Raw genomic sequence first — 20,455 nt, 5'->3', positions numbered from 1 at the left:
TTTCTGGAAAATATGGCAACTCAAAAAGACAAATTCAGGGGACCTCTTAACATTTCTTAATAAGGCCTAGCAGTAGTATCACTGGGTCAAAGGGCATGTAGAGTTTAGTGACTTTATAGGCGTAGTTCCAATTTACTTTTTGAAATGGTTATACCAATCCTCAGCTCCAGTAACAGTGCAATGATGTGCCTGTTTTCTCACAGCCTCTCTGACATTCTCTTTTTTAAAAAATTTATATATTTTGTTACATATTTCCCAATTACATGTAAAATAATTTTTATAATCATTTAAAAATTTTTGAGTTCTAAATTCTCTCCTTCCCTCCTATACTTCCTCCCTCCTTGAGAGAGCAGGCAGTTTAATTCCAAATATATATATATATATATATATGAGGTCATGCCAAAATATTTCCACATTAGCCATGTTGCAAAGGAAAACACAAGCAAAAAAAAACCCAATAAAAAATGAAGTTAAAATATGATTCAATCTGCATTTAGAGTTCATCAGTTCTAGCTCTGGAAGTGGATAGCTTTTTTCATCATAGGTCCTTTGGAACTGTCTTGGATCATTATCTTGATCAGAGTAGGTAAGTCTTTCATAGTTGATTGTTCTTACAATATTGCTGTTACTGTGTAAAATGTTCTCCTGGTTCTGCTCACTTCACTTGCATGAGTTCATATAAGTCTTACCAGGTTTTTCTAAAACCATCCTGTGTGTTCATTATTTCTTGTGTGTTCAGTTATTTCAGTTATGTCAACTTTTAGTGACCCTACTTGGGGCTTTCTTGGCAAAGATACCAGAGTGGTGTGCCATTTTCTTCTCCAGATCATTTTACAGATGAGGAAACTGAGCCAAACAGGGTTAAGTGACTTGCCTAGGGTCACACAGCTAGTAAGTGTCTCAGGCCAGATTTAAATTGAGAGAGATTGGAGTCTTCCTGACTCTAGGACCTGCATTCTATCCACTGTTAACATTCTATGAATGTATAGTAATGCAATCAACAAGTTAAAGATCAACTATCTAAATCTCTCTTAAATTTCACTGTCAAAATAATTTCTTTGTCTTTATGATTAAACATGTTTTCTAAAAATTAACATAGTTACTCATTCTTGGGGAGCTAAATTTGAAAAGGAGACTATGCCCAATAAATGTTGCATATTCCTCATAAGGAATGCATTTTTACACATTTTCCTGTGGTTAATAAATATATTTCAGGATATCTCTTAAGAATTTAGGATTATGGTGATGGGGCTTGCAGCCCTGGGTACTTTAAATTGCCTTTCTTTCCTTTCTACTGTTTTTGTTCTCATGAACTCATGCACACAAAGTTGGATTGTCAGTCTTCTCTATTTCCAGTTGAGCTGACATGGGCTTAAGAAACTTTATGTGTAAGGAGGTAATTGAGGGGTTCCAGTGAGAAGGCAGACCCTGATATTTTTATGACTACTATGTGAGCATAGTTAATTTTCTCTGTTACCTGTACTCATTGACTGATTTTTAATCAATAGATTCTTTTGACGTGGAACAAGAGGAACCCTTCGTTTCTGTGTTTCACACGCAAATTCCTCCTGAAGAGTATGAAAACTGTATTGAGCAAGCAAGGCAAGGTTGGTTTGACTTATGGGATCATGCCCATTAACAGTATATTTTAACCACAATTGAATAAAAATGTAGACTTGTATAACTATTCTATTTGAAGTCTTTTAAAGTTGAATTCATTTATATCATGTGACAGCTTTGATGCAATGAAAAAATGCTGTATTTTGTTTGAAAAAACATTTGTAACTTAAATCATAGCAAATAAAAGCCATATATTCTCCATCTTTGATAGTCATCCCTCTTCTCTCAAAAGCAAATAGATCATGCTACTAAAGGGATGTGGAGTAAAAACAAAACAAATTCCAAACCATGAGTCATAAATAGAACTTAAATTTGCTCAGAATCTGGTAATTCCAAATCCATAAATCATCTTCTTAGAGTGTTTGCAGGGAAATTATATATATATGTAATTATATATATATATATATATATGTAATTCCTAAATACATACATACATATATTTCATCCTTCCCCAGAGAGTGTTGGTTGCTGATTCAAACATTTTCCTCAAATGAACATTCATTTTTTACTTTGAGAATTAGCTACAAATATATTGGTGATATTTCAGCTTAATTCATTCTAGTGAGGCTTTCTAGAAAGCACACGATGTTTTCTAGGATAAAAGTGGTTTTTAACCAATTTTTCTCTAGATAATACTATGCAAGATGAAATCTTTGCAATTTATGTAATATGACCTGAGCAGGGTTGACTCCTTTTGCTCTTCAAGGGGAACTCCTATGACCTTTATGAGGAAGTCTGGAGGTCAGGTTGACTGAAGGACTTATTTGGCTTTGAAAATGGCCAGTTGAATAGAGGAAGTGTGATGTAGGAAGTTTGGCACAAAGGATATAGTAGGACACCCAAGAGGGATTGTTCTGGTGCTATAATTTTATTGATTAGAGAATAATAAGGAAGATTTACTCCCTGATAAAGAGGGAAATTTAAAAAACAACAAAAAAAAACCTGAGAAGGTAGCCTAGAAAGAGCTGTTCCAGCATTTTACCAAGAATATTCCTGTAAAACTGAATATAAGATCTAGAAAATGTATTTTTAGCTCTTTCTAATAAAATTAAGCTGGAAACACCAGACCTAGTGATAAGACAGAAGTCTGAGTTATTAGTTTTTATATATATGTTATGTTTTTAATGAAAATTCATAAAGTAAAACACACTAGTCTTGTGTGTGTATTTGTGTATGTATGTGTGAGTGAGTAGGTTGTGGTGATGGTGATGGGTGTTAAACAGTTGCCTGTGATTACTCTCACCTCACCTTTGTTCAACAGTTCACTTCTACACCAAATTTCTCCACTCTATGTCTCTTGGTTCCTAGCAAAGGTATATCATCTTTGATGCCTACATTTGTAACTGACTCATCTTAAACAAAAATTCTGCTTAGGAGAAGCACACTTGTGTCTAACACATTTATACTTTAAAATTTTTTTTAAATTTACATTTTAAAAGAATGTTAAAAATAAGTAATAAACTGAAATGTTTTTGTTTTTTTAAAAAGTAACATAAAAATGGGATATGCCGGGGCAGCTAGGTGGCGCAGTGGATAGAGCACCAGCCCTGGAGTAAGGAGTACCTGAGTTCAGATCCGGCCTCAGACACTTAACACTTACTGGCTGTGTGACACTGGGCAAGTCACTTAACCCCAATTGCCTCACTAAAAAAAAAAAAAAAAAAAAAAAAAAGGGATATGCCAACATGTAAATTGGTGGAAAATGTTAACATGGTGATAATACATTTATTTACTATAGAGAACTCCTCTCTTCATTAGAGATTTCAGCTGAAGTATAGAATAAACAAAAGCATTTTACTAAGAATTTCTTTGAAAGTTATAGTAAAATGTCTCACTTTTAAAAGGTTGAATGTTCATGTAATTTTTCTGTTTGTGATAGTAGATGTTTGAAATAGAATTTTAAAATGACTAATTAGAAAACCTCTGCTTCTTTTATATCAGAGTCTGTATGTCAAAGTGAAGGTAATAAATCATTGATCAAACCAGAAAAGAAGTCACAGAGAGAAAATTATGGTGAACTCAAGGGTAAAAAAAATCAGGATTTCATTAAGAGAAATATAGAGGTATGAATTTAGAATTTGTTAGTCTCAGCTTTGGAATGAAATTAGTTTTAAAAAATTTAATGGCTTATAGATTGCTGTTATAGTCTCTGATAATGTTATATGATTTGTAAACAAGTAGATGTGTAATATTTTGTAATAGTAAAGGACTGAAATTTATTTCATTAGCTATTTTTGAAAATCTGATTCCTTACTTGAGTCATATCTTGGCGCTTTTTTTTTTTGTCCCCTATCAAAATAAAGTTAACTGAAAAAATATGCTGGCCTGGTATCTCCAACATCACATCTAGCTCTAAAACCCTAAAATCCTTTGATATTCTTAAAATCCGAAAGCCTTGTCACATTCTGCATATGTGCCCCATAGGTAATTGGGATCTACATGGTATATTGGAAGCAGGAAACCCAGGCTGGAGTCCTAGATACCCTGTCAGGCTTGGACAAGCTACTTAATCAATCAATCAAAAAACATTTATTAAGTAACTTCTATCTGCTAGGCACTGTGATCTACAGTTTACTTATTTCTAAAATGAAAGCAATTTCATTACCTACATCATAGGGTTATTGCCAGGATAAATATGGGAGTATATGAAAACACTTTTAAGCATAAATCGGTATCCTTAATCAATCAATAAACATTTATTAAACACTTTCTGCTATGCACTGAGCATACAAAAGACAAATCCATGTCCTCTTGGAGCTCACAATTTAATGAGGATAATTAATACGAGTATAAGAGAAATTAAATTCTGCTGAAAGGAAAGGCAGTTATAGGAGGGAGGCCTGGGAGTGAAGGATTCTGAGCAGAAACTATGGTGCTCATGGGAGTGAGCCCCTTTCTCCTCCTTCTTGCTTTTAGGCTTAGACTTGCTGATATTGCTAATCTAGGAGAATATTGTTCAGTTCTGATGATTAATTCCTCCCTCTGCTTATTATTTCTCCTGCTTCTTGCCTTGAGCAGGGTAAAGAAAATTCTTACAGGCTGACCTCAGGCATGTGATGTCTGGGGAAAGAAAATATTACTTGACCAATGATCTAGGCCTTCCACTGTAGTGGGTTGGTAGAGGGAAAAGGTTGTGTTTCTAGATGCATCCTCCCCCCAACCCCTATAACATCAAATAACATTAAACATAAAACAAAGGTTTGTGGCTATACATTTCTTGTATATTACAATGGGATTAACGGTTTTGGGGGAATGGACAGAAACCACAGGGAAAAAGGGTTCAAGTTCACTGGAAATGACAGTAGGCAATGCCAAATACTTTTTACTGAAGGAACAGGATGTGTCTTCCTTTGTTCATCCTCTTTCCTTGTGCTGAGGAGGTTAAAGGCATCTCAGAGAAGTTTTTTGGTTGCTGGACTCCTATTCCTATGAACTCAGAGTCAGGAATGAGAGATGGGGGAATGATGCCCAAAGGGCTATAAACTGTGCATACCCTCTTATCCAGCAATACCACTACTAGGTCTGTATCCCAAAGAGATGATAAAAAGAGAAAAGGACCCACATGTACAAAAATATTTATAGCAGCTCTTTTTGAGGTGACAAAGAATTGGAAATTGAGGGGATTTCCATCACCTAGGGAATGGCTGAAAAAGTTGTGGTATATGAATATAATGGAATACTCTTGTACTATAAGAAATTATGAGCAGGCAGATTTCAGAAGAACCTGGAAAGATTTACATGAACTGATGTTAAGTGAAGTGAGCAGAACCAGGAGAACATTGTCCACAGTAACAGCAACATTGTATGATGGTCAACTATGATGGAGTTAGCTCTTCTCAGTAATAGAATGATCCAATATAATTCCAAAAGACTTGTGATGGAAAATGCTTTCCACGTCCAGAGATAGAACTACGGAGTCTGAATGCAGATAGAAGTATACTATTTTAATGTTTTTTGTTTTTTGTTTATGTTTTTTTTCTTTTTGTTCTGATTCTCCTTTTACAACATGACTAATGTGGAAATATATTTAGCATGATTGTACATGTATAACCTATATCAACATTGTTTGCTGTCTTGGGGAGTGGGGAAGGATGGGGGGGAATGTTTGGAATTCAAAATCTTACAAAAACAAATGTTGAAAACTATCTTTACATGTAATTAGAAAAAATAAAATATTATTAAGTACAAAAAATAAAAATAAACATGGGGAAGGATTTTATCCTCCAGTCTTTTACAATCTGCTGGCATGGCCCCTGCCTGCTGCTCCAGTGGCAGCTGAATCTGGGATCTGTATAGCAGTGATCAGTTTTTGTAGGGAAGTGCAGAGACACATGATTTTTCAATTCTATAATGTCCATGAGGACCAATCCAACTCTCATCCTCTTGACCCGGTTTCCTCTCCCCTTCTCTTGCCTCAATTCTTTGCAAACAATCCCAGAAAAAACCCAGTTTAATGATAGTGGTGGCAGATAGACTCGGGGGAAAGAATTTCAACCTTATAATGGTGGGCTACAATGGAAAGATCTCTCTTTACCCTCCTATGTCTAGCAACAATATATAAGAAGGAGATTTTTTTCTCATTCATTTTTCTATTTTAAAATGTTTTGTCTTCTGAAGCTGTCAGTAAGAGGGACTGCTTGTAATGGCCTCAACTGTGTGGGAGAAATGGGCCAGTGCCATTAACTCTGTACAAAGCATATCCCAGCTACTGATAATAAAATGCTATTGCCCACAAGTTTGACCATAATGTTGTGACTTTGAAAGATAGAGGTGGGAGAGCTTGATATCCAGTTCTTGTTTTCTGGAACTGTAAAGAGCTCTGAATACTAAATATTTTGTTCATAAATTCTGCAGCTGGCCAAGGACTCAAAAAGTTCAGTCTTTATGATGGATAAAGAAAAACGAAGACTGGTTGAATTACTAAAGGATATAGACAATGGAGAAGATACACTTCCAAGTACTGAGGTATGTGGATACTGATACCTTGTGCCTTATAGATTTCTTCATTCAGCTGTACATTTAAAAATTGATACCATTTTTCTACCAATTTATGTTACCTGTCCAAGGTTTGAGGCACCTTGGTATAGTGGATAGAAGGCTGAACATGACCTCAGGGAAACCTGGGTTTAGAGGCCACTTCTGACACCTCGTACCCATGTGACTACCAGGAAGCTGCTTAACCACTCTGAGCCTTGGGAATCTCTAAGACTCTTTAAAGTTATAGACTGGTTGCACCCTATATGCTGATGAGATCACAGGCCCTTGAAGTATTTGTTGAGGCTTACTGTGATTTTTCTCATTTTATGAGGCAGCTAGGTGTGGTATATTGGATAGGATAGAGCACTAGACATAGAGTCAGGAAGACCAGAGTTCAAATCTGGTCTCAGACACTACCTGTATGACCCTGGCAAGTCAGTTAACCACCCTCTGGCTTAGTTTCCTCAATTGTAAGATGCAGATAATAATAACACCTACCTATCAGGGTTGTTGTGAGGATCAAATCAAATAATATTTGCAAAGCACTTTGCAGAACCTTGAAGTGCTATGTAAATGTTAATTATTACATTGTTAGTATTGGAAGTGGCAGTTATCTTTTGTAAACCCTATAAAATTCTGCTTCAGAAACAATCTTCAATTTGCCATTTTCTCTATATAAAAAGCAGTTCTATAATGACTATATTCATGACCAAAACCTTACTCTGATGCCCCATGGCATCAAAGTGAAACTGAGTTCCCAAACAGCAGGTAAGCAGAGTATGCTTTCAGGAGCATCTCACAAAACTGGGAGGGCTTTTTTGAGTACATACTGTAGAAATATTTTGATGAATAGAACTAATTTTGGGGCTAATCTAACTGGGGTGACTAATCTGGGACTCTTGACTGTTTGGCTATCTGACTGCTATTAATTTAATGTGGGCCGTTTATAAAGTTCCACCACACTGCTCCACTCCCAAAATTGATAAGCAAAATATTAAGAAGCCTCTTAACTAAATAATCAAAGCAGAGTTTATTTATGAGATACTATTTAAAATTAAGAATACAGGGAAATAAAATGTGCAACCTGACTGCTTTCCTGCGGTCTCTTTCCACTGCATCTTTTTCCCACCTGCTGGGCTTTGAACTTCTTGAATACAATAAGGGCCTTAGCCGCCTTTCCCCTCAGGGTACTCAGGCCCTTTATTCTAACTTCGAGCCCCTTTCACTTTGTAAATCCCCCTGCTTCTAACTTTCCTCTCCTTACTGCCATGGCTGAACCCCTGTGTTTCTCTCTCACTGACTGTCTGTCTGCTCCTTCAGTCTGCCCTCTGCCTCTCTTTTCCCTGCTCCTAGTCCTTCTTGTCTTCTCCTGCGTCCTTGTAGCCCCCTCTGTAGTCTGATCCCCTGTCTGTCTAACTCCCAGGTCTATATCTATCTATCTATCTATCTATCTATCTATCTATCTATCTATCTATCTATCTATCTATCTATCTATCTATCTATATCTATCTTCTCTCCACTCAAATCTCGGGGCTTCCTGCGCCCCCACAGACCAAGCTAATCCACCATCCAGGGCTGCAGCTGGTGGGGGGGGGGGCACCAGCTCCTCCCACACAGAAGAGACCCTGAGGGCCTAAGGCTTTCCAATCTCAGCCCAAAGATAGGGTCCCCAAATCAAAATAAATTTCCACAATACCCAGTGGTGACTCTTTGTCTTCTAAGAATCAGACTAGCTAAAAGAATCAGAGAACCTACTCTTAAAATGCTAGCCACCATGGGATGTAATTTTTTAGCCAAAGCAACACATGAAGATTCTCTTAAGGGATGGAGGGGCTATAGTTATCATCAGGGGAATGAATACCCACGTTGATGGAGTCACTGATCATTAAGATACCGAAATATAACTACAAGATATTGGTTATTAAAATATGAATCTCTGTAAGCCATTGAATGAGCCAGTTGAGGCTAAAAAAGAGAATTCGGTTCAGACATAGGTTTGATACTTGGAAAATTACCCTTTGGTCACTAATGGCATATATTTCTTAAAATCATATGCTCATAGAGTCATCCCTGGAAGGGACCTCAAAGGCTATGTAGTTCACACTTTTCATTTTACACATAAAAACTGAAGCCCAGATACTTAAAGTGATTTGCCCTTCATATAAGTGGTATGCAGTAAGTGGGAGAGCTAAAATTTGAACTCAGATCTTCTGACACCAATCCAGCATTCTTTTCACTGTACCACATTTCCTCCCATTGTTTCTTGTTTTAGGCCATACCATGTCTTGTTAGGAAGATTCTATTTATCTTTAATTATTACATAATATTTTTGAATTATATACTATTATAAATGAATCCTGTATCATTTTACATATGTATGAACCTTTGACTTTTTTCACATTATTAAGTAAACTTAACCATTTAATATTCTTGAGGCCCATTGCTACACAATTGCTGTATTCCAACTGCATATGAGTTAAATTCGGATGCTGTTAATCAATCAATCCCACCCTCCCAGTGAGTTAGTATCTAGGATGTCTTGAACTTTGAATTAAGTATCGGATTGATGTAGTAAAGTATGCCCACATCTTCATTTACTCTACATTGTAGACAAGTGACTGACTCTCTCCTGATCTTGTCCTGCTTCACTAGCCATGTGACTTTGGGCAAGTCACTTAACCTCTGTCTTCCTCAGTTTCCACAACTGTAAAATAGTCATAATAATAGCACTTACCTGTAGAGTTTTTGTGAGGATCAAATGAGATAATATTTATAAAGGGCTTAATGCCTGTCACATAGTGGGTGCTTAATAAATGCTTATTCCTTCTTCTTTGCCTTTATGCAAACTCTTCTTCGAACTTTCCCATCTTCCTCATCTCTGTCTCTTGAAATCTTTTTTTTCAAGACTAATAAACTCAGGTAAAGTCTTTCCTTATTTTTTTCCTCTGAAGCTAAAATCTTCCCTCTTCTATTTTTTCTAGAGCATTGACTCTTCCCTTCAACCCTTATCATACCCTAGCTGGTCTTATGTCATATTCCCCCTTGAGGCCCGAGTCTGGGTCATTTTTCATCTTTGTATATCCAGCATGTATGCCTTTGCACATAGTAGGTGTTTAACAAATATTTATTAGATTTCATTAAACTTATACTAGTTCATTAATCTCTAGGAGGCGGTGTGGCCTGAGGAATATGTAACTGGCTTTTGAGCCAAGTAAATCCTGGTATAAGTCCTGCTTTTCACACATGTGAACTGTGATCCAGGACAAGTCAGAATTTACTTCAAAGTGTATCTTTAATCTTAGTGCTCTTAACAACTTTCTTAGACTTTCAATTGCCAACCTGCATTGGCAGTTTCCTTACCGGGAATCCTCATTCTAAAGAAATCACAGGTCCATTTCTTATCCTTAATTAAGCTTTTAAAGCACCTTATTCCTGGGGGATAATATACTTACTGATAAAGTTTGACCAAATTTTAAGACATTTATGGGCATAAATTCATTTTTCAAACAGTAGCTCTCTGTAAAAGATTATCATGGCTTCCTCTCTTTGTAAAATAAAAGTTGCCCAGATTTTGACCAGATTGTGGAAGGCTTTGGATGCCAGAGACAGGAGTTTATACTTATTTGTAGGCAAAGGGGAACAAGTTACCATTCTGAGTAGAGAAGTAAATTGAACACGGTATATTGCATTAGGAAGATTACTCAGGAAAGCAGTATGTTTTGTAGAGTGTACATATTGGAGGTAGGATTATGGATTAGGAGGCTATTCCAGTCTTTCTAACAAAAGATAAGGACTTTAGCTAGCGTCTTGGCAGGAGGAGTGGAGAAGAGGGGCCAAATTTGAAGGATTTGTGGAAATAGAAATTGGTAAGATCCTTTTAATTTCTTTTTTGAAATTGAGTGAAAACGTATGGTATATTTACACTTCTTCAGTTAGACACTTGGCTGTTCATTGTAATATCTAGTTTTTACAGGTCAACTTCTTGTTCATTAGAGGTTTAGGGTATTAGGTAACTCCCAGCCAATGTAAGCTTTCAAGGGTAAACTTCAGGAAATTATGTCATTGCATGAATATCCTAGCAACTTTGCCCTTGCTTCCCTTTTAGGACAGTGAATCTGCCTGGCTTATGCCAGAAAAAGGATATATGTCTGCAGCACATAGAGAACGTGAGCAACTAGCTCAGATAGATTCCAAACTGCAAGAACGATTCTTTTTAACTTCCTTGGAGTTATCCAGTGATTTTTCAGGAGTGAACAATCAGACTCATCAGGTATGGACAATCCAAGGCTATATGGATTTTTTTAGTTGTCTTAATGCTAAACCTGGTTTACAGTAATTGGCTAAACTCTTCATTGAGAATGGTTTCTGTTTAACTACTTTTTTGGTATGACTACAGTAGCAGGAGCTGCATCTACCTTGGGTCTCTCTTTTCCCTTCTTTGATTTCCCCCTTTTCTTCTTTTCGTCTTTCCTCTCATCTCTCCGGGAGTCATAGAAAAATTTCTGAAATTGTGTATGTTTGAGAAATATGGTTGACTTCAGCTACTTGATTGCTTGGGGACCAGAAAGAGGGTTACTTAGATTCCTGATAGCCCTTTCACTGTGCCCCAGTATTATGGTAGTGTCAGTTTCACAATGTTTACCCAACTTTGTTCTTCCAGGTGTTTTAACTTAGTTGTGAACAACATCGTGAAATTTACACCTTTTTCTCTGCAAGGTTTTTTCAGCCTTTCCTCTTTTGTTGGAGTCATTAAATATTATTTCTTATGCATTCCTGGTGGAAAGGTAGTAAAGTGACAGAAATACTTAAGGAATGGTGGAGAATTACTAAGACAAATACAAAATTAATTTCCCCCTATCTTTAGTACTTTAGCAGGGGATGGGGAGAGGTCTCTTCTGTAGAGAAAATCTTGAAATATGACAATTATAGTTTTTCCCAAATCATGCATTGTGTGGTATTAGAAACACATGATTTCCCAGAGCCTTTCCAGAATCAGTGGGCCGGATTCCTTCTCTCTACATATGGGTTTCATTAGAATCAAGCAGACAAAACAAAACAAAACAAAACAAAAATATGTAGCTGAAAAAAAAGGGATATTTAAGCCAAGCCCTCCTTTGTAACAAGTAAGTAGAATCAGGTCAAACAGATCTATATATATCTTGTTCAAGTCTGTCTTGTTATCCGCCTCTAGTTCATTGCCTTTCTGCCAACAGTATCCATGCCTTCTTACCCTCTATGATTTTTGTCCTTGTCCTTCCATAAGCTATGGAAGATCCATTGAACATGCCAGAGGTATTGTTTTGGGATCTTTAACACTGTGGCTACCAACTGGCATTAAACTATCCGTTTATTAGTTCTTCCTCTTGCTACCTGCTACACCCATGTCATTTTTCAATCATATATTTTTGCATGGATACTTTTATGCCATTTTTTTGTTCAAGTCATTTTTAGTAATGTGTTTCAACCTCTTCCTTCTCCCCATGTATCTCTTCATTGCTCTGGGGTTGCCTGCAGTTTTGATTCTCTGAAGATAGAGATGTTTCATGATTCATGACCATGACGTATCACTGGGAGAATGTTGCATTTTATGCCAGAGAACAGTTGGGCCTGTTGAAAATGTTGTTCAGTTTCATTTTTCAAATGCAGTTTAGCCTATTATTTTCTGCCTACATGCAGTTATGGGCCTGGCACATTATCCACCTGCAATGCCCATCTGGGATCTATGCAATGATGAAATTGGAGCAGTTGTAAGGCACCACCTTTTTCTCTTTATTCTTTTTTCTAATTTGGCGTTGCTTTTGACTATTGCTATAACTGGTTGATGGTTTAATTGCCCAGAAACAGTTGATTTGAAAGTAATTGTCAAGTCAGCAATTAGATGATTAATTTTTGTTATGATACAATCAATTTCAGGGTTTTTTGCAGTCATTCAGAATTTTCTAGGGTCAAAAAACTTCTATTTCTCTTCTTAAAATTCTATTTCTGATAATGCATGAGTCTTTTCTCTTTTGTTTCTTAATCTCATACCATATTTCCAAACACCTTTTTTTTGACTATATTCACTTGCTCTGTGCATATAAGTGATACATCAGAAATAATGCCAAATGTATCATGAGGAGCCCTGCTTTCATGGAATACAGTGAGTGCTTTAACTATTTTAGGTAGTTATTTCTTAAAGAGACCTTTAAATTGGCTTAGAATTATCCCTATTTTGTGGATGGTGAAAATAAGACCCATATATTTATATTTATTTACAAAGGAGTGAATAATTTATCCAATATCATTGGAAATAACATATATACTAATACTAGGGAGAATGAATAATAGACTTGTGATTTTTTTGGTATATGGGGAACTCCCAGGTAAGGAGAATCCCTCTACTGGTGCAGGTGGGTACCTTCTCTTTGACTTAGTGCCTAGGCCATGATGAGGTTTGGTGATTTGCTCAGTCATATACCCTATATTTGTCAGAGGCAGGACTTGAACCTAGGCCCTTCTGACTTTGAGACCAGCCTTCTCAATTAAGGACACTGTAATAATGAAGAACATCTTCAATGAAGAGTGTATATAAAAATACATTAAAGAAAGAATACTAGATTGGTGTTAACAATTGGTATTTATGAAATTAGCTCATGCACCAGCTTGTAAATTCCCATCTAGTCTAGTAATTCAGAAAGTGACATGTGAAATTTAAATTTTAGGCAAGGTTTATTTTATAGATAACAATGATGAATCCTGACATTTATGTTCTTTAAAGTTTGCAAAATGTTTTCACACATGTTATGTCATTTGATCTTCAAAACAACCAAGTGAGGTAAGTGTTACTATAATTCCCATTTTATAGGTGAGGAAGCTGATGCTTAGAGAGGGTAAATGACTTGTCTGTGGTTATATAGTTAATATTTGTCAGAGGTGAGATTCAAATCCAGGTTTATGATGACTCCTTCAACTACATCCTGCAGCCTAATGCCCACAATGAGGAATAACAAAAATAATAGTAATAGCTTGTATTTCCATAAAGCTTTAATGTGTGCAGGGCATGTTACATCATTATCTTTTAATTTTCTATGGGGCAGGCATTATAGATATGATTCCCATTTTATAGTTGAGGAAACTGAGCCTTAAGGGAAAATGACTTTACCATGATTCTCTGGCTAGTAATTGTCAGAGACAGAATTTGAATACAACTCTACTCTGACCTCAAGTCCAGTGCTCTAAAAATGTTGGCAAACTGCACAATTTTGCATCCTGGCTTTTTCTTCCTTCTCTGTGGTAGAATCATTGGTTTCTGTTAACCAGTAAATTAGTCAAAAGGCCTAAGAGTTAAAATAAGAGACACATATGACCCAGAAAATTGACAAACCAAACAGAACTGAGCCCCTCAATAAGTGATATTTGCACAGGCATGGATGTGTTAAATACAATACTTCTCCCAGGCTCTCGTGGGGTGCATCAGCAGAGCTGAATGACCCTCTGGATTGCCCATCTTTCAACTGAGGATTTTATGCCTGAGGGGAAGGAGTGGAATTTCTACACAGGGAGTGGGGGTGAGTGCTTCCTTCTGTGGTCTTACTCTCTTCAAGGCTGTTCTGTGGAAGAGCTTCCTAGAAGGGGAGGGGGAACTCAGAATTTATGGCACTTGTCTGTTCCCCAGATGGTCATGGAGTCAGTATAGACTGCTGTCCTAAGCACTGGCCTAAAATAAAACCAGTGCTGACAGATGATTTGCTGCAGGTGGATTCATGGACTAATTGTTCTGGGTAGAAATAGTAGATTCAGCTAGAAAGGGAAAGTGGCACATGAAAGTGATGCCAGTACCCATTTCTAAGCTCTGGGGATAAAAAAGAGACAAAAGATAGTCCTTGCTCTCAAGAAGCTTACGGTCCAATGGAGGAGAGAACATACAAACAAATACAAAGCAAACCATATGTAGGATAAATAGGAGATAACAGAAGGGAGACATTGCTTCCTGTAGAAGGTGGGATTTTAAGTTAAGATGAAAGGAAGCCAGGGAGGTCAGTAGTCAGAGGGGACAAAGGAGCGCATTACAGGAATGGGGGGCAGCCAGAGAAAAAATCTGGAGCCGAAAGATAGAATCTCTTATTCATGGAACAGCCACAGCATCATTGTCAACTGGATCAAAGAGAATGTGTTAGGAGTAAAGAAGACTGGAAAGGTAGGATGGAGGCTAGGTTATGAAGGGCTTCGAATGTCAAGTAGAGCATTCTGGATGTCACCCTGAAAGCAACAGGAAGACCTGGAGTAGGGGGAGGGGTGTGTGTGTGTGTGTGTGTGTGTGTGTGTGTGTGTGTGAGAGAGAGAGAGAGACATGATTGGACCTGCACTTTAGGAAAATCACTTTAGGGGCTGAATAGAGAGTGGACTAAGGAATGGAATGAGGAGAGACTTGGGGCAGGCAGGTTCACCTTCAGGCTATTTCAATAATCCAGGTGTGAGGTTATGAAGGCCGTAATGTTGTGTTAATGAAATGAAAAAACAAACCAGCCTGTTAATAATACCTTGCTATCCCTTTATGAAGTATGAAAAGACTTTGATTGAATTAGAAAGGGGCCCTTAGCTGCCACCACAGTCAAATCAGAGAGCTTGTCAGCTTGAGGGATTTCAGAAATGTAGCTGAGATGCATCCATCAGGAAGCGGAAACACATGTCCTCCATGGAGACAGAAAGAGGAACATGGGCACTCAAGTCAAGAAGAAGCTTTAAGTAGTGATGCCCTGGCAGCATTCATTATGTAGAGTTACCTGGCTGCAAGAGAAAGCTAGCTCTGGTAGTCAGCAGTTGAACTGTGAAGTAGAGTGGCCTTGGGAGCTAAGGGTAGATTCTGTGTCCAGGGAGAAGTAGCTTGCACTCAGTAGGGAGAGAAGGAACACCTCATGGTATCAGAGCTATGAGTTTCCTTTGTTGCATGTGCTCATCCTCTAAGTGTGGACTTACTCTTCCCACAAATGCTATGGATTTGTGGGAGAGTGTGCTCCAGTTTTCCTCAGTGGGGGGGGGGGAGGGAGAGGAGGAAGAATGTTTTGTAGTTGTTGTTCTTAGGTTAAGTAACTTCCCCAAAGTCATATAGGTAACAAATAGCAGAGCTGAGATTTGAACACAGGTCCTCTGACTTTGTTGGAGGAGGGCCTTTAAGTCAATATTTCCCTCCACGGAATCAAATCTTTTTTTTTTTAACAATGAACAAAAATAATCATGGTGGGATAATATATTCAGTACTCTTTTGTCAATTGTGTAACCAAAAAGGGGGGCAGCTGGGTGGTATAGTGGATAGAGCACTGGTCCTGATGTTGGAAGGACCTGAATTCAAATCTCACCTCAGACACTTACTAGTTGTGTGACCCTGGGCAAGTCACTTAACCCCAATTGCCTTACACATTCAGGGCCATCTCCAGTTGTCCTGATATGTATCTTGCCACTGGATCCAGATGGCTCTGGAGGAGAGTGAGGCTGGTGAATTCAATTCACTGCAATGATATCACCTGATATCATGGTCCTCTTCGAGAATGAAGGACAAATAACCATAACTGTAGCCATAAAGACACAATGTTGTGCAGAATATAGCTTGCAAAAGTCTGCTGGCAACATGTTATGGTAGATATGGACTGGATTAGGAGTCAGAAAACTTGCCACTTTCTGGCTGTGTAAGTTATAAAACTTCTCTGGACCTCACTTTCCTTATCTATAAAAAAGGGTGATAGACTAAATAGCTTCTTTCAGTCCTAAATAAGCCTTCATCATGCATGTGGGCTCTTTTCAAAGATTTATAGAGAAGGGCAGATAGGCACATAGGCCAGTAGTGATTGATTTATCATCAAAGGCTGTTGCTGGCCATTTACCCACTCCTATTCAATAATAACGCTTAAGTACTGGAAATTCCATACTCACCCTGGCAGTTAAACACTTCATACAACACCAGAGGATACTGGGGAAGACACTAAACTCTCTATTTTTCAGAGAGTTGGCAGCTTCTATCACCTAACTCTGCCCCTCTTGTGGGTGCCAGTGCTCGTTTTGTTATTCTGGAGGATGTGGTATATTTGCGTATATTTATCCATTTAGACTTTATGGCTTATTCTTCCCACCCCTCACTGGGAGGACACTGCACTCCTACCTTTGAACTCTTTCAATGAAACTATGTTAACATAGTTTAACTATACAGTTCTTTATTTATGCCCATAAATTTAAAAGGAACAAAATAAAATATATAAAAACAACTATTCCATGTACCCGCAGTTTTTTCTAGACCCAGGCAACCCTTAATGAGTCTCTAGTCATTCCCCAAACACTGGAGTTCCAGGAAGACATTTCCCATGCTTACACTTATATCTCCCTATTAGTTATTCCCACTGGGAGCTAGCAAGCATCTTCAGTGCTGTTCCCCTCATGATTCTAGGAACATTCAATATCCAGAGTCAGTTGAAGGAACTTAGGAAATGGGGCACTTATTCTTCCTCTAGCCAATTTTCTTCCCCCACTTCTCTGTTGCTGGCTTCTCTGATCCCATCCCTTCATTGCTTCTCTGCATGGTTGGCTCATTGGCTGGGCTATGTAGGACTCTGATTGCTCCTTGAACCTTGTTCATTGCCAGTGGAGTGGATTCATGGGTGAGCCCTGGAATAGAGATGCCTTTCACGCTACCATTTTTCCAGCTCCACTTTGAACTACCACAACCTTACTTCTGGTCCTTTGTCTCTTCTGTCCCAGCTCTTTGGGTCTTTCCATACCATTCTTTGTCAGCTGGAACACCAGTTCTTCTCTCTTCCTCCACCTCTCTTCTCTTCCTCCTCTTGCTTTTCAGCCCCTGGTATATTCTTGCTCTATTAGTCCTGGCAAGTAGGAGGAAATCAGAATGAAGAGTTAGTAGGAAGGTGCTACATTGATATTTTATTCATTATCTTTTGTTTAAAACAATGATTTTACCAAGTCCCAGATTCCCCCCCCCCCAAGCATTTGGAACTCTGCCTTCTATCAGGTATCTTGTGAATAGGTCCCTGTCAACTACTTGAAAAAAAGGATCATTTTCATTATATTTATATACCTATCACATACTAGACACTTAAACATCATCATCATTATCATTTAAACTTTTATTGGAAGAAAACACACTTTAAAATTCTTCTCTAAACAGCATCTTTTATGGCATGAAATAAGACTATCCTAAGACTTTCTTACATGGTGTGAGATGGGCTAATGAGTCCAGCAAAGGTTTAACCGATTTGCTTCTTTCTCTTTATGTAATTGGTCTGATCCCAGCTTTTTTCCTCTTTGTATGTGTGTATATGTGTGTGTGTGTGTGTGTGTGTGTGTGTGTGTGTGTGTGTGTGTGTGTGTGTGAGAGAGAGAGAGAGAGAGAGAGAGAGAGAGAGAGAGAGAGAGAGAGAGAGATTTCTATTTCTTCATCTGGGACTATGATGTTAGAATCCAAATATGGTGGGTTCCACTGTCACTGATAGAAGGAGGTGTTTGCTATAGAAATATTGACAGTGTTTTTCCATTTTCATCTTCGCAATGTACAATTTTCATTCTTTAATGATTTCAGGTTGACTTTGCTTAGTTGGCTCACTAAGGTTTCAGGAAACTTGTTCCTATTTTCTACCGTTCCTCCTTATTTCATGAGATAACTTAGCTCATAGTTTCCCACCATCTTCCTTTGTAAGATTTTACAAACAAACTTAAGCATTCATTGCTCAAAAGTGAACTATGACTTTTGGAGCATCTTCTTTTCTAAACTGGTGCTGCCCTTGTTTACCACATCTCTCTTCTTATGAAAATGAAATATTTGCTGGCTGAGACAGTTTCTAGGTCCTTCTGGTTTCTTTTGATGATTGATTTACATCAGTTAACTTTGTTATGAAGCAGTACTAGTTTGTATTGACGCCTAGTATTTTTATTCATCTTTAATCCAGTTTTCATCCTTTTCACAAAGTCAATATAAATCATCAGCTGAAAAACTTTGACTTACTTAAAGCAGGTGGATTTAAACCACATGAACACACGTTGTTATGAGTTTAAGCCTACCAGTGAAGCGCTTGTATTGAGTAAATAAGTGGATCATGCTTCAGGTGAGGAAGAGAAGTCTGGATTTAGGGTAAGGTAAGTGGGAAATTGGAAATTTATAGATTTTTAGGGTTATGGGGCAGCTGGAATAACAGGGAAAAATATTGGTGGTAATCTTGTACCTTCAAGTATCTGGAGCTCCTCTGCTCCTATATTGCTGTCTGTACCTGCTTCTGTAATCATAAGACAGTAGGCTTGGCATTTCCCAGTCCTCAATTTTAGTTTGCAGTGAAGGGAGTTGGGAATGGGGAGAGTCTTTCTCTCTCCCTTTTTTTTTTGGCCAGCCAATGGGGGTCAAGTGACTTGCCCAGGGTCACACAGCTAGTGTAATGATTGGAGTGACACCACCTGCTGGAGAGTTACTGTAGGAAAGCTCCACCATGAGGAGAAGGCATCTGAGGGCAAGCCATGTGGTCAGTTCCTTGGAATCAGGAAGTGACATTTGCTCATGGGTACTGTCTATCAAAGCTACCAGCCAATCAACTTGAGGAGCCTCCCATTTCTAGGAGGAGAACACGAAGTAGGAACTGGATGCTCCTCTTTCGGTTTGAGACATCGGCTTGGTGGCAGGACTTCATGTGGGAGGTTAGGAAGGCTAGGATTTCCATGCTATAAGAAATCTGTTCTCAATCTGTCTCTCTCTTTACTATCTTATATCTTTTAATAAACCCTTAGAAGCCTAAACTCTTGGTGAATTTATCAGTGATTTTAGCCAGTTCCCCCCCCAACACTGGAGGGGACAGATTAGAACCCACATTTAGATTTTTAAACAACACACTAGTAAGTGTCAAGTTTCTGAGTCCAGATTTGAACTCGGGTCCTTCTGAAGCCAGGGCTGATGCTTTATCCACTACATCACCTAGCTGCCCCCCAGTCTTTCTCAAAACAAACAAAAACCTCCAATTTATCCGAAGTTTTTGACCCTGATTATCTTGGCTTAGCTCTGGAACTACGCTCAGTTTTCTTAACAAGAGGAAGCTAAAATAATAAGAAAATAGTTCAAGATTGTCTTTTGTTCTTTTCATGTTTGGAATATTTTGGAACATTTTTACCCTTGCTAGATTTCAAGGTAACTAAACTGTCAAGTATAATAATAAGCATGTAGATAGAGATTGTTTGATTCACTCCTGTAACATAGCATTTTTGAGATGGAGAGTGAGAATTTTGAGATATGATTAGTTTTTAGGGCTTTAAATAAATGTGTTAAGATGCTGTTGTCTAAGTTCACTTTCTGAATTAACATTTACAGTTGAGATGAAATATTTAAAACAAAGTAAAAGCAAAATCCAAGTCAACATTGCTTTGTTGTTACATAGCAAGATTCTGTGTTTTTATAGTGAAAATAGTTGGACAAAAAACAGCTGCATTTTTCAGTCTCACTGGATGCAGCATCATAAGATTCAACAGCATTGTTATTGAAAAGGGACAATTGATGCCTCTTGGATGCAAACAAAGAAGCATCTTCTGAACTATTGTTCAGTTTCCTGTTGGCACTTCCTGATTTTCTAACTAAAACCATCATGAGACATTGAATTTTTCAAGTCAGAAACTGGAACTGGAAAGTTTTCTCTGAGGCCTTTATGAATACTATTTATTTTGGATCAGGGACTCTTTTAAAATATACTAAAAGTAGAGCCATTTGGATTTCACCCATATGTTTCTTCTGTTAATTTGTTGGCTCCACTCTGATCTTTACTGTTGAACTAACAGTAAAGTGCTTTACATTTTTTTCATGAATTTCTGTTCCTTTGTGCAAATCATTATCCTTCTAATAGTTTTA

General features: G+C 37.8%; 1 protein-coding gene across 1 annotated transcript in view; it reads left to right on the top strand.

Moving 5' to 3' along the window:
* The window catches only part of FSIP1 (fibrous sheath interacting protein 1), a 246,793-nt gene that overhangs the window by 41,675 nt on the left and 184,663 nt on the right, over positions 1-20,455 (top strand). Inside the window, exons 7-10 of the mRNA XM_043980546.1 lie at positions 1,509-1,607; positions 3,562-3,683; positions 6,475-6,585; positions 10,703-10,867. Of these exons, the coding sequence (XP_043836481.1) occupies positions 1,509-1,607; positions 3,562-3,683; positions 6,475-6,585; positions 10,703-10,867 (497 nt within the window). The remainder of the gene's footprint in view (positions 1-1,508; positions 1,608-3,561; positions 3,684-6,474; positions 6,586-10,702; positions 10,868-20,455) is intronic.

Source organism: Dromiciops gliroides, chromosome 2 (assembly GCF_019393635.1).
Source record: "Dromiciops gliroides isolate mDroGli1 chromosome 2, mDroGli1.pri, whole genome shotgun sequence".
NCBI classification, from domain to species: Eukaryota; Metazoa; Chordata; class Mammalia; order Microbiotheria; family Microbiotheriidae; genus Dromiciops; species Dromiciops gliroides.
This window is presented reverse-complemented; position numbering and strand designations above follow the sequence as displayed.